The sequence below is a fragment of the Ovis canadensis genome, chromosome 8 (assembly GCF_042477335.2).
Source record: "Ovis canadensis isolate MfBH-ARS-UI-01 breed Bighorn chromosome 8, ARS-UI_OviCan_v2, whole genome shotgun sequence".
In the NCBI taxonomy this organism is placed as follows: Eukaryota; Metazoa; Chordata; class Mammalia; order Artiodactyla; family Bovidae; genus Ovis; species Ovis canadensis.
The window spans coordinates 91,317,830-91,333,132 of record NC_091252.1 but is presented as its reverse complement, the minus strand read 5'-3'; the positions used below and the strand labels follow the sequence as shown (position 1 = coordinate 91,333,132).

General features: G+C 39.2%; 1 protein-coding gene across 1 annotated transcript in view; it reads left to right on the top strand.

The window, feature by feature from the left end:
• The first annotated feature begins 5,207 nt into the window (after positions 1-5,207).
• Positions 5,208-15,303, top strand: part of NOX3 (NADPH oxidase 3) — a 65,874-nt gene continuing 55,778 nt past the window's right edge. Inside the window, exons 1-4 of the mRNA XM_069598918.1 lie at positions 5,208-5,255; positions 5,889-5,984; positions 6,101-6,211; positions 7,224-7,308. Coding sequence (XP_069455019.1) covers positions 5,208-5,255; positions 5,889-5,984; positions 6,101-6,211; positions 7,224-7,308 — 340 coding nt within the window. The remainder of the gene's footprint in view (positions 5,256-5,888; positions 5,985-6,100; positions 6,212-7,223; positions 7,309-15,303) is intronic.

Here is a 15,303-nt window from a genome sequence, read left to right as displayed (position 1 = left end):
ATGTTCATCTTGAAAAATGAAATCTATGGAATTCTGGCATCCACTTTGACTTTTGAGAGATGAACAGCTTGGATATGCAAAGAAGGGATTTCCAGACTAGCCTTCTTAAACTTTAAATTTTCCTAAACCCAGAAGTTAAATAATTCACGACCTAGACAGGAAAACTTTCCTCTCAGTTTTAAACTTTAAGGGAAAACACTGCTCGAAAATCCTGCAAATGTATCTGTGTACGGATTTGTATAGAACTGTCTTATGTTTTAAGAAGCAGAGAAATGAATGCAGTTCTGTGTCTGTTATTTAATATTTATTATGTTTCAGTGTATGCTGGGCATGATAGAAAATATAAAAAGTATGATAATTCTGACTTTCACCAGACTCCTAAACCAAAAAGTTAAAATTGGCAAAACAGGAGACTTTGAAATGTGCCACTTAGTTTGGGGATAAGAAATGATGAGTTAGTCTCTCTGCTCACTTTTGAACTGTGGTCCTGAGGCTATCAGCATCGGTGCCCTATAAGAAGTAGCTTTCTAAATGACTCTCAAAAAGATTGTAGGGGACTCAATAAATGTAAAGATGAAACGTGCTGCAAACTTACATGAGCAATGAGAAAGATGAAGGCAGGAAAATGGACGCCAAACAAAGCAAAAGCCCTCTGGGCTTAGCAGACCGAATCAGAGGTGACTGCAGGAAGGAGATTGGAAGCAGGAGTCATTTTCCTTGCTGTTTGATGTTTTGGGAGCTCATTCAATTGACCCTTTGAGAGACACAGAAATTCAAACTTATTTTCCTCCTTTTCTTCTTCATGCCATGTCATTTTTGACAAAAGTCAGCTTGATCCCCATGTAGAGAGCATCCTCCCTACAGTAAATCCTTTATCGAGATCTCTTTGTGCTTCAGTGGCCCCCAGGTGGACAATCTCTGCCATTCCAGGATGTACTCACCTTTAAATGATTGTTTTATTGCTACACATGTCCTGCCACTTCCCTGCTACACTGTAAGCTTCTAAATAGTGGAATCCAAACTCTAACACCCTCTGAGCCAAGTATCATGTGATCAGTGCTGTGGTCTCAGTTAGTGTTCATTTGAAATTGGGAAACTTGGATAAATAAATTATGCCTAAGTGGGGAAAAAAGGTTTGAACTGACTAATGCCAATCTACGTTTGTGAAGTAAGCTATTTTTATACAATATTAAGAGAGCACAACCTTTCCTAAAACAAAAATACAATATACTTAATTCAGCAAATGGTAAGATGTTGGTGATATATTTAATTTTATTTCATTTTAAAAATCAGATATATTTCAATGCATGGCCTTTCTGAACTCTTTTCTTTTGTTCTACTTTTTCCTTAAAAAATGAATTCATTCAACATATGATGTATCTAACAGAGTTTCATAATTTTTACAACAAATGCTCCTCAAAATAACTATATAAAGATCTGATACTATATGTGTCTGTACTTTTTAATTTACTTTTTTCATCTCTTTTCACTTTTGCTTTTAGGAAAAGGGGTAAAAACATGTCTAATGCTTAGAAGATTTGGCAATGCTATTTTTATGCACTGTGAACTCTGCTATGGCTACAGGGAACTTAGATTTTAGTATGCAGCAGCAAAAAAGCTACTGGATGATCAATCTTGCCCTTGAGTATCAAAGTGTTTTTTTGTTGGGTCAACTGTTCAACTAAGAAATGAAAAGGAACAAAAAATATAATGGAGTAAATCCAGTCCAGAAATGTAGTGTGGGTAGTATGGAGTTTCTGTTTTATACACACACAATTAACCTGCCTTTGTAAACATATCTGTTTGGTTTCCCTCCTACTTTCTCCACTACAGAAAGTCTGTTACTGGTCATCTTTACAAGGGGAAAAAATCCATATCTTTTGTGGTGAGCTGGAAGAACCAATGGGTGTATCCATTTAATTAGAAGGACTATATCTGCCTTAGAAACACACAGAACAAATTTCGCTTCATTTTTTTCTGAGAAAATCCTGAGAAATGAAATAAGCACAACTTATTACCAACAAAGAGCAATTAGATGAAGCTAGATTGAGTGCTGAGCATTCATATCATTTTAGTAAATTTTGTACAATTTCCTCTCCTTAGATGCAACTCCATTCAGTTGACCTGAATTCTTAGGAAATGATTCAGATTGCTTTGATTTAAATCCTGATCTGTACAAATTTCTTCACTGCAATAAAAACAAGGGCAGCCACTGGGGGCTGAATAGGCATCCTCGAATTTCCCCAGATATATTAAAAATAAAGAGAGAAATCACAATATGATATTTATCAAAACTGAGGACTTCTGGGGAGTGCAGAGGCTGGACTGAGTTGAACTTGTGTGTGTGTAATATAAGATACGATACTTTGTGTTTTATAAAATCTGATTCCAATATTGTAAACCAACCAGTGGTGTCAACAGATTATTCTTATATATGAATATAGAGAATTTGAGAAGAAAAAGCATGTCCATCAACTGTACAATAGTGCTGAGCTCTGAATAAACTGAATGTAATTTGAGAGTCACATATTTTTTAATATGAGTAAACTAAACATGGTAAGTTCTACAAAAATAAAATCTGTAGAGAAAAATGCAGAAGCTGTCATGATTTATACTTTTATAACACAACTATGAACCATCTTTTACGCTATGAAAGAATAATAGATTTAACACATAGTGTCTTTGCCTGCTCAAGATGAGGAACAAACATTTTAGAAATAAGAATGGAACATGCAAAGATGCTGTGTTGTTTTTAAACCTAAATCTTTAAATTTTATTTTTATTGTAGCACTAGAAATAGTCTAGGCAATTAACAACAACAAAAATGTGACCACACATTACTATTCAGCAATATATGCCCCTCATTTGTAACACCGTGTGGAGAATACAGAAGGCTAGAAAACTCCAGCTCTGTCTCACACTCACTGAATCTAAAATAGATAAGATAGTATAAAATTCTGGAGGTAGTCTTTCTGAATTAATTTTTATAACCCAACTGAATAATGCCTCTAAGATATGTAAATCCTAAACACTTCGGAAATAACAAATCATTTCATCATGGAAGATTATTGGCTTAAAGAAATGAATATGAAGACTTTACATCTTTATATGTCTCACTGTTAAAAAAGCTACTGAGGATATTTCACTAACTGCTCTCTTACCTCGGGTTAATGCTGCCAAAATACCTGTATTTTATATATTAGAATGCTCAAACTACCGCACAATTGCACTCATCTCACACTCTAGTAAAGTAATGCTCAAAATTCTCCAAGCCAGGCTTCAGCAGTACGTGAACAGTGAACTTCCAGATGTTCAAGTTGGTTTTAGAAAAGGCAGAGGAACCAAATTGCCAACATTTGCTGGATCATAGAAAAAGCAAAAGAGTTCCAGAAAAACATCTATTTCTGCTTTATTGACTATGCCAAAGCCTTTGATTATGTGGATCACAATAAACTGTGGAAAATTCTGAAAGAGATGGGAAAACCAGACCACCTGACCTGCCTCTTGAGAAACCTATATGCAGGTCAAGAAGCAACAGTTAGAACTGGACATGGAACAACAGACTGGTTCCAAATAGGAGAAGGAGTACATCAAGGCTGTATACTGTCACCCTGCTTATTTAACTTATATGCAGAGTACATCATGAGAAATGCTGGACTGGAAGAAGCACAAGCTGGAATCAAGATTGCCAGGAGAAATATCAATAACCTCGGATATGCAGATGACACCACCCTTATGGCAGAAAGTGAAGAGGAACTAAAAAGCCTCTTGATGAAAGTGAAAGAGGAGAGTGGAAAAAGTTGGCTTAAAGCTCAACATTCAGAAAACCAAGATCATGGCATCTGGTCCCATCACTTCATGGAAAATAGATGGGGAAACAGTGGAAACAGTGTCAGACTTTATTTTGGGGGGCTCCAAAATCACTGCAGATGGTGATTGCAGCCATGAAATTAAAAGACGCTTACTCCTTGGAAGGAAAGTTATGACCAACCTAGACAGCATACTCAAAAGCAGAGCAGTCATAGTCACTGTATTTAATAACTATGTGTCTGTGCTCAGTCGCTGAGTTGTGTCTGAGTCTTTGCAACCCCAAACACTATAGCCCTTCAGGATCCTCTGTCCATGGAATTTTCCAGACAAGAATACTGGAATGGATTGCCATTTCCTACTCCAGAGGATCTTCCCAACCAAAGGATCGAACCCCTGTCTCTTGCATCTCCTGCATTGGCAGGCAGATTCTTTACCGCCGCACCTCCTGGGAAGCCCCATTTAATAACTGTAACTTACACAATATCAGAGAATGGACCAGGCCCGGACAGAGCCACTCCTTGGATCACTAAAGTATGAAAGAATATTCTCACTGACCTCATGGGTACACCAAGTGGGATTGGGGGTGGAAAATACAATTTATTCTGCAATCCCGCAAAACTGCCTCCTTCATTCTTTATAGTTACAGATTTTTAAAATATTTACTTATTTGGCTGCATCACGTTTTAGTTGTGGCATGCAGCATCTAGTTCCCTGAACCAGGAATCAAAACTGGGTCCCCTGCATTGGAAGCATGGAGTCTTAACCTCTGGACCACCAGGGAAGTCCCATCCACATTTTAAGTTTATGAAAGTTCCTCCATCTGTGTGGTTTTTTTTTTTTAAAGATTCTTCTCTGGTTTTCTTCATCATCTTCTGAAAGATTAACTTATATTTATTTACCCATCATTCTATGTTTTCTATAAAAAGCTTTTTCCGAAGAGGAAGAAAGGAAATGAGGAAACTAAAATGAACAAAGTGGCAAAAACTCTATTAAAATGTTTTGCTGTATCCAGCCTTCAGCGGTTGGGTTATTTTTCAAATTTACATAAGGACTTATTATCATCCTGACTGCAATCATGTAGAAAATGAATGGGGTATAAAGTACATCAGGCTAATTTAATAAAACGAGCTTTCTTTTCTTGTGAAATCTTTGAAGAAAGGAATCATTAGACAGAGACTTGCCTTGTTTTCACCCAGGTCATGAGGCGTGTCAACTTGGAGATGTGCCTTTGGCAAGAAGTCTTTAATTAGAAATTCCTCGAGAGCTGCTCCCAGTAGGTGCTTCCTAAGACAAAAAGATAAAATACCATAGCAAAAAAAGCCCTTGCTAAGGACACAACATTCAGGCTGAGCTGAATGAAAGAAATAATTTGCTAATCGCAAACGACCAAGGCTGTCATGATGGGATGCTGGGTTTTGAATGAGAGTCTCTCCATCGTATTAGTAGTAAGTATCATTTTTGATATTCAGCTCTAAACATATACATTGCATACCTTGATTCTTCAGATAACTTGTATAGGAATACTAAGTAAAGTGAAGTATTGCCCTGCTTAAAAGACTAAAACTTGTTAGAAAACATTCAGTAGATACACCTTGGTAAATCTTAATTTACTCTTGCAGAATCATGCAAATCATTATTTTTAAAGTCAAGTGGTTTTCATTTGCATCACATATGAATGTTTCTGTAAATCAAAGGAAGTGTTTGAATTAGACTATGACATTGGAATTTTTCTAAAGTATTTTCTGAGTTGATTTTTAAAGATTTCCTCCTTCTTGACATCATTGACTTAAAACATTATAGCAATGTTGATTAGGAGGGTTCTGTACTTTTCATTAAATTCCTTAAAGTATACCCCTATGTATTTCAAACCTTTTTTAATAAAGTTAACAATTTCTTATCATGATAATAACTGTTACAAAACTAACCTATAAGAAATAAGTAAATGGAATGATTCTGATTGATATTGAAAAGCTTTTCATTTCACTTTTAAAAAAAGACCCCAAGAACCCCAAATGATTTTGAGAAGAAGGAAAGGTTGAAGACAGTATTGATTGGCCCTTTTTTCCATTCTGCTCTAGCTCTCATGGCTGGGAGTGAATTTATATCTGTTTATTGATACATTCTATTGGTACGAAGAGGAAGAGTCTTTCCTTTATACGCGAGTTATTCTGGGTGTAAGTAGATTTGGGTACTATGCATTAATTATCATTTCAAGAAACAAAACGCATTCTATTTCCCCCAGCTTCCCTGTTTCACTGTATCTCTTTCTTATGTCTTTATATATGGACAGTCGACACTGGCTTGGGCTCGTGCATCTGCTGTGGGCCTGAATTTTAACTGCATGCTAATTCTATTACCCGTCAGTCGAAACCTGATTTCATTCATGAGAGGGACAAGTACTGTAAGTACTAAGTTATTTGAAATAATTTCCGTTGTTATGATCTATTAATATAAGTGCTATTGAAAACAAAGATGTACTTCACTACGAAATCCCCAATAATCTTGTTTAGATTGACATGGGCTTCTTTGTAGAGAGGACAAAATGGCTAAAACTGAAAATCAGAAATTGGTACATTTGATTTGTGTTTTCCTTTTGCCATTGACACCTTATATGACATTGGACTCATTGCTCAACCTTCCCCTGATGCATCTGCTTCATCGGAAAAGAAAGGCTAATAAGATTGACCTGACTCATGAAGATGGAAGCATTATAACAGCTTGAACTATTACCATTTCTGATTAAAAGGAAATAGATACGTAGATGAGTCAAATGCCACTAAAGAAGCGTCTCTCTGAGTTTTCAGCCCAGGAAAACACAATTAGTGTACATAGATTTTAGTATGTAAATTTTAACCCCTAGCAGACACAATGGGGCATTTCCTAATTATGTAGATTTCACTGCGTTGAGTACTTACCTGTGTTTCCTGCCAAACAGAATAATGCTCTGTACAGAAAAATGAGACCTCAATAACCCTTCTAGACTAAATAATTTATCATATAATCATCTTCATAATTTTATGAATATTTAGATGTAGATGAATATAGAGCCTTTCTTTGTGTAATAAGGAAAAATTTGTAGACCACTTAAACCACATCACTGAGGATGATGGCTATCATCTTCATTTTCTAAATTAGCCAATGCATGATTCTTAGCAGGTTTATTCTAGAGTTTTGACTTTTAGCCGAGGAACTACTAACTCAATCACTTTTATTGAGTTGGAATTTCAGCAAAGCTAGTAATAGCCATTTGATTTTGCTTGTTTGACTAATTAATGGCCACTCATTTTTTGACTCAGGTAGGCCCACCGTTAGTAATTTAGAGGCAGAGCCTGAGTCTTGCCCTCTTGACTCTCATGATACTGTTATTGCTTTGATTTTCCCTGAATAAGACTTTCTAATTTTTGCTACTCTAGTGCTTCAGAGGACCATGGAGGAGGCAATTAGACAAAAACCTCAAATTCCACAAACTGGTTGCCTACGGAATAGTCATTAATGCAAGTAAGTGCTTATTATTAATTGTCTGATTAATTTTATAATACTGCACGTTCACTTAATAGTTTTGTTTATTCCCTCCCTGCCAAAGAGTCACCCTTAGGTGAAAGGAATCTTTGCCTTCCATCTGACCATGCAAACCTTAGACAAATGGATTTTTAAGTTTCTAATTTACATTCATGCCTTCTCTTCTTTACCAAGCCTTCAATTTGTCAAGGAAAAGTGTATGAAACTTCATTTTCATTTCTGAATAATTAAGCTTGTTGATAACACCGTGGTAAAGACCCACTTGAAAAATAAACACTTTGTTATTCAATATAATTCACATCAGAAATAAAACTAACCTATACTCAAAATCCCATTCAGTCATGGGAAAATGACTATCAAGTGGTATCATGGACAATAAAAAGAAGAAAAGCAAGATCATGTGAACAAGGTTTTGAACAGCACTGAGCTAGTGGATATAAAAAGATCTTGAAAAGATCTGAAGCTTTATAGCCATATAAATTGTTATCACCATTTCTTGAATTAGAAAACAAGAGAGTTCAAGATAAAAGCGCTAGAAATTAGCATCCAAGGTCAAGGTTAAACTCTGGTCAGGAAGAAATGAAGAGGGGCAACAACCAACTGGCTTGTGGTTTTGTTGGACAACAAAGATATTGAAATAAAAGGCTATCTGAACAATAAAGAGTTATGATTCAGGACTGTTTTCCTCAAACTAATTTAACTATAAAATGTTTTTCTCTTTTGTTTTTATCCTCTCATGCATAAAAAAATAGCAGAATAAAAAGAACATTCAAAACAAATGTAGATTTAATTAAGCAACAAGACATGACAGACGGTGCCCCAGTGCCAATTAGCACAATTTTGGGTGTGTGCTGAGACAAGTAGGGAGAGCTCCCTACTGGCTGTCTTCAACGTCAGATTAAGCCAACCCAGGAAATGTTTGGAAAAGTTCTTCTGCGTTTGTTAAGAATTAAGGGTAAATCTACAGCATGTTCTAGAGAAAACAGAGAAAGTTTGGAGGACAAAGAGCAGGGCTCATTCCTCTTTGTGTTCCGAGGCCTGCCGTGGTGCAGAGTCTATGTAGATGCCAATAACCTGTGATGAATGAGTAAATGCAGGAAGGAATGAAGACTCAGGGAAGCAGATTTAAGCTCAGAAATGGAAGCCTTTGCCAGACCTTGAAAATTATCTAAAATTAGAATGAGGGTCCCCTGAGAGGGCTGAGTTCCCTGTTGGGGGAGCTGTTCTAGGGGAATCCAGATTGCATCTTGGAAAGTGCTTCAGAGAAGGAATTCAAGGAAACTCTAGGCTTCCTTTAAAGCCTAAGAACGTTTAATTCTGTTTTTAAAGAGGAGATAAAACACACTACAATGGCAGGAAGACCGCTCATTCTGCAATAGCTTTAAGGCAGAATTGGACTCTAAGAGAAAGTTATAAAGATATAATAGAGAGAAGGAACCAAAAAACCCAGAGCCTCAAAACATGTCAGAAAAGGAATCAAAGAATAATGAAAATATGTGTTATGCAATGATTTTTTCTCCTTAAACCTTTGAGTATGTATATTTCTTCATGCAGAATCATATATCAAGAGTATATATATATATCAGTGATGCATGTTGAATATCTGCCTTCTGTACCCGAGATACCATAATAGGAACTATGTATAACCTCCTGAAACTGGTATAGTCAGTAATGGTTTCAGGATGGAGCATAATTCACAAGGACAGCAGTTGACTAGAAGCAGATGACCAAGTTATTTTATACCCCTGCTACTGATGGGTTGTGTGATCTCAGATAAGTTCCTTATGTCCTAATCCATGGAATTAAAAAAAAAAAAAAACAATAAAGCAGTCTATCCATTCTTAAGAGATGTGCAGACTAGCTGTCAGAAGTGGACCTCTTGGAAATCTACAGACTTCAAGTCATTTACTGCTGCCGCTGCAAAGAGAATCAGATCAAGTGTAGCCTGGCGGGCAGGCTCCCATCACCAAGTCCTGCCCACTCTGCACCAGCTCATCTCTCACCACACCCGCTTGCTTTTTCCTAGCTACTGGTGGTCCCTGAGCAGGCTGTGCATTTGCCCTTGCTATTCCCTCTCTCTGAAATGCTTGCCCTCTCCTTCTTCACTGGATAAATTGTCACCATACCCAGGGCTCCATGCTTAGCCAGCTTCCCCCTGAGCTGCCAGATCTGGGCTGTTGGGCTTCCTTATCTCTGGGCCCCGGGCACCTCTCCTACCACACAATACAATTTCTCAGATTCTGATCACCTTAAAATGTGAGGCTGTGCCTTATGCCTCTTCCCTCTCCTGGTCGCAGCACACGACCTCAACAAATCTGGTCAAACCTGAGGATGAGTAGGACAGTTGGCCAGCAGGAAAAAAAGAGATAAATCACGGGATTTCTTGGGACAGGGTGCTAGATGTAAGCGTTCAGGAGTTGCCAGGGAACCGGGAGCATTTTGGGGTGGATGAAAGATAGTGTGTGGGCAGCAAAGAGACTCAAAATGACGCCAGTCATCCACAATAATCAATTCACATTCTGCTATGACAAGACAAAGCAGGATGCCTGTTCTCCTGCTTTCCCTCACAAATCCCTGGAGAGAATCAAGTCTTCTTCCTGGCCCTCTTCTCCTTGAATCCCCACTGTTTGCCAGGCTCCCAAATGTCTCCCAGGGCTGTGCCAGCAGGGTCTGACTGCTTTTGAGAGCAGAGGCTCCTCATCTCCCACCGCCATGGCAACCAGCAGCCCCGCAGTTGTTTCCATTCCAGGCAGAGGCAGGAGGGTGGAGAGAGAGCGCTCTGCTTCTCCCAAACCCTGACAAAGCAATTATTACATTTCACATTGACGAAGAAACGCGGCTGGCAACTGTGCTTTTAGGGGGAGAAAAATGCTAAGCCCTGGTTTCATAGATATACCTTTGCTTTTCACATTTTGTCCTTCTGGTGTATTCACTTGGGAAATGCTGAAAATGTCCCTGTGCTTGCTTTATTAGCATCGCCCATTATGCTGCTTTTCAAATAGCCGACCGGCTTAATAGAGGTGTGTAACCTTGGAAGTGCATCCACGTCGAAGTTTGCGTGCCAGCCTCTAATTTCTCATCCGTTCCCCTATAAGTTGAACTGCAGGCTTTAATTGGTCAAATCATTAAAGGAGGTAATTAGAGCCTGGTGAAAGCAGGCTGGGGAGGAGGAGGGAAGAGGCAAACAATGGTATCTATAATCAAGGGCATCACCGAAAATGCAGTGACAGGAACTCTTCTTTTGGCTTCCTGCCTTCCTGCTTGCTTGCCTATGATAAGAGCTGCCGGAGCCTTCTTCAACCACTAATAAATCATTTTCAGAGCCCCATAACCTCCCTGGTATAAAAATCATAGTTTTGCAGCCTCTCTGTTCTCTTTAATGCAGATCTTTCTGGACTCTGGCCCACAGTAGACCTTGAAGACCCTTCCAATTGAATAGTAGTACTTTAAGCCCGAGCTTCCTTCCAAGGGGCTGTGAATTGTGACCCTGGCAGCTCTGTCTGTCCCCGCAGTTGGCATCTGCTAGGTTCCAGGCGTGGATAATGACTCACAGGCAGCTCCTGATGCGTTGATTAGTTTGTAAACCCCAAGAAACACAATAGAGACAGGTTGAGAGAAGTGACCTCAGAATCGGGATGCTGAGAAAAAATGATTTGGAGGCCCCACCACAGAGAACAATCCTGAAGGCCCAAATGCTTTCAGACCTGATCCCAAAGGGATGGCTACTGATCTAATTCTGCTTGAGGCATGGAGAGTTCCAAGTAGGCGTCTCCCCTGTCTTGCCTCACACAATTTAATGTGATTTTCAAATGATTGGCATGCACAGAGTGCCAGAGAATATGTATATTCTTGCAGAAATAAGACCACAAATTTGAAAGTTTGGGGCCAAATTCTGGCTGCAAGAAACACAGCCAGAATTTGTCCCTGGGTCCTTCTTTCTAAAGGCTGCTTAATTAGGAGGTGGCTAACTCCAAAATGACTGTTATCACTGAGAAGCAGGCAGAGAGATAGCATAGAACTGACCACACTTCCAAGATTCTCCCTCAATTATGCTCCCTTTGATCTCCTGAAAAAGAAAAAGAAGGAAAGAAGGGAGAAAAAAAGGAACTTTCTCAGGGCAACTGGCTCTAATTGTAGCCTTTATGAATTTTTTTTTGTTCACTCTTCAATAAAAGCTCCTTATTTGAACTCCAAAGTTCACACAGCAATTAAATGTGCATTTGTAGTGTGTCCAAGATTGCAGCTTTTTTAACTGTAAAAAATATTTTGGTAAGAAAAAATAGTGGAAAGACTGAGCCATAGCATTTTTTAGCATGGAACTCAAGTGGGTTCTGCAAATGTGTACCTTGAGATCTGCCAAGTGATCAGTAGAAGGTCCTCTGAGACACCATGAGGAGAGAACCCGTGTACCTGGTGACACTGGATTTGCCATAAGACTGAAGAAGGTCCTTTAAGACAGTGTTGATTTTTAAAATGTTTTAAAATGGTAAATTTCATGTTTGCTCATATTGGACTGCAGCTCCCTTTCAGATGACAAATGTTCCCAATTAACTTCAAATGGAGACATAGGAGCCAGACAGCTGGAAGGGAGCCTAGATATCATGGTTTAGTTCAACCCACCCCTTTTACAGATGAGAAAACAGGGACTAAAAGAAGTTAAGTGACTGAGACATATCCTCTTCAGCAGTTTCTCTCCCACGTGCTCATCCCAAATCTAGTAACATGATTTTGATGACTAAGAAAGAAAAAATAAAAGTGTGTCACTATTTTATCATATACTTGAAGCAATGGTCACTGTAAACATAGATAGCACAGCTATTCATATTAAAATAACTAAAACATATAAATGGAAGAATAGAAAATATAATGTCTGAAAAAGAACACAATCCATCTCTCCCCTGATGTCTATCAAGTCCCAGCAACCCTGGATTTGGTAGCTGGAATACCTTTGGTTCCAAGGCAAGATCACAATAAAATCAGGGTACAATCTAAGAGAAAATGGATCCCCAGGTGGCTCAGTGGTAAAGGATCCACCTGCCAATGCAGAAGACGCAGGAGATGCAGGTTCAATCCCTGGGTCAGGAAGATCCCCTGGAGAAATTGCAACTGGCTCCAGAATTCTAGCCTGGAAAACCCCATGGACAGAGGAGCCTGGCGGGCTACAGTCCTTGGGGCCGCAAAGAGTCAGTCATGACTGAGGAACTGAGCGTGCGCACAGGCACCACCGCTGCTGTGCTGTGCTCAATCGTGTCTGACACTTTATGACCATGTGTACTGTAGCCCCCCAGGCTACTCTGTCCATGGCATATTCCAGGCAAGAATACTGGAGTGGGTTGCCATTTCCTTCTGCAGGGTTCAAACCTGTGTCTCTTGCATTTCCTGCATTGGCGGGTGGATTCTTTACCACTGTACCACCTGAAAATAAAACAACATGAAGATAGCTGGAGAAATGAAACATTTAAGATGCCAATTTTAAAGTACTTAGAAAAAAAATGGAAAGAATAGCTTTCAATACATTCCCTAAAGAGCTACATTGTGAAAAGCATCTTGGGTTTTCATACTCTACCTCATTAATTTCTTCAGACTTGTTATGGGAAACCTGGCAATAGGAATAGATAAAGAGCTCAATATCTTTGCTCATTCAATAAATGTGCTTAAATTGAGTTTATCAGTGCCAAATGTTCATGTGGAAATCAACCTGATAGAAAGTAGATTGTGACCAACAGCTCATTACATGGGAGAAAGAAGCTATAGAATGTAGACTATAAAAGACCTAGATTTTGCCCTGTGTTCCTTTTCTGACCATCAAATGTAGGTTATTTAATGGTAAATACATCACTTAATTTGGGGCCTGAAGCTCAGTGTCTGTTTCTGTAAAATGGGAATAACTCCTCTCTCTCTGGTGTGCTTTCGTCCGCAGAGGGAGAATGGAAGAGAGGCATGAGCAGAGGCGTGAGGGTGAGGGATAAAATGCAGACAGAGGATTCACACCCACCTACAAAGAAGACTCCAAAGATAATGATCAGTCATCAGTCTTAGGAGCTCTTTGACTCTAGATTAGAGACACCAAGTGAGCTATTCAAAGAGTCTAGCTAAGCCCTTAGGAGAAATTCATCTTCAGTAAAGTATAGCAATTATTGATTAGAGAAAAGAAGCAGTATAACTTAAAGGTCAATAGATCAGGCTCTGGCATAGGCAGAGTTTTACCCTATTGTTTCCATCAGTGGACTACAGGTCTCTTAATTTATTAAACACTTATCTGTAAAATGGAAATAAGACTAATATTTGAGGATTACATGAGATCATATGCCTAAAGAATTTATAACAGCATTTGGAGTACAATAAGTATTCAATATTTGTTAGCTAGGGAAAAGATTACTTGTTCTTCAAAACTTTAAGATAATTGTTCAGAAAACAGCTATTAAAAAATACTAGACAATGTTTATGTTGAACTAAGAAAATAGTTTCCTTTTTATATACAACATAGTGCAAGAGACTGCTGCCAGGTAAGCTTTTCTAGCTCCATGGATGCTGGGACCACACAAGGCAGCCCCTTCAGAGACATGGCTGCATATGTTGACAAGAAAAACATTTAAGGAAAGACACTACCTCTTGGGTGCTTACCTCACTAAATCCATAAGGAGTTAGTCAACATCATAGGCTCAGAAACACTGTCACGTGCTTTGCATTCTTAAGTAAAAGCTTCAACCAAAAGTACATTTGGATTTATTTCCAACTTAAAGGCTGTAGAAAAAAATGCAAAAATACATATTAGCAGAGAAAATGCTACTCTAACAATGCTGTACGTAGATTGTGTGTCTGGACCTTTCTCCCTTCTGTAACCTCACTCTGCAAATCATCACTAAGCACATGCATGCTCAGCTGCTTCAGTCGTGTCTGACTCTTTGTTACTCCGTGGACTGTAGCCCATCAGGCTCCTCTGTCCATGGGATTCTGCAGGTAAGAATACTGGAGTGGGTTGCCATGCCCTTCTCCAGGGGCTCTTCCTCACCCAGGGACTGAACCCAAGTCTCCTCTGTCTCCCCTATTGGCAGGCATGTTCTTTACCACTGAACCGTCAGGGAAGCCCTTACTAAAGACAGGCTGGTGCTAAGCCAGTGACAGGTGTTGAGATTTCAAGATGATCAAGTCTTGAGGGGCCAAGATCCATCAAACAATGCAGGGAAAAGATCATCAGAACCATAATATCTGGGGAAATGTCATCAAGGCATCATCCATGCCTGTGGAACTGAAGAATGCTTGAGAAAACAACTTTTGAATTGTTTAAAACAATTCAAAAACAAGTCTTAAAACAGGAAGACCGCTTTGCAGGGCAAAAAAGGGAATGGCTCAGAACTCAGAGCCAGAGAGAAGAGGACAAATAGGAGATGACATTTCTAAATATATCTGCTACTAGAACCAAATGCCTCCGACTTCACAGAACCTCATGCTGTTTCCTTTTCCCTCACTCCCCTCACCCACTCCAGTATTCTTGCCTGGGAAATTCCATGGAGAGAGGAGCCTAGTGGGCTACAGTCCATGGGATCACAAAGAGTCGGACACGACTGAGCCACTAAACAACAACCACACCTCAACTCACAGTGTACAACCATAGTTGACCCCAGAATTCACCCACAACTGTGGAGACTTAGAATAGCAGAAACCTCTGCAACTTTTCACTGTGGAGGCAGGGGAAAAAAAAAAAAAAGATGTCAACTGGGAAATTATCTATCCTCTGGGTAATGAGTTATCATTTCACATTTGAATCTGATCTCAATGGTGAGTATCATCTGGCCACCCAGCAGGGCTCCCATTGGCAGGAAGAGCCTCAGGATATTCTTGTCTGAATGTTGGGGCTGCTGGCATCCCCATAGATTTCAGAAGATAAGAAAGTAGCACTGGGCATACACTCCTTAGGCCAGATGATGCTGTGATCTGAGCTTGTTCTCTTCACTTGGAATTTAGACATCACCA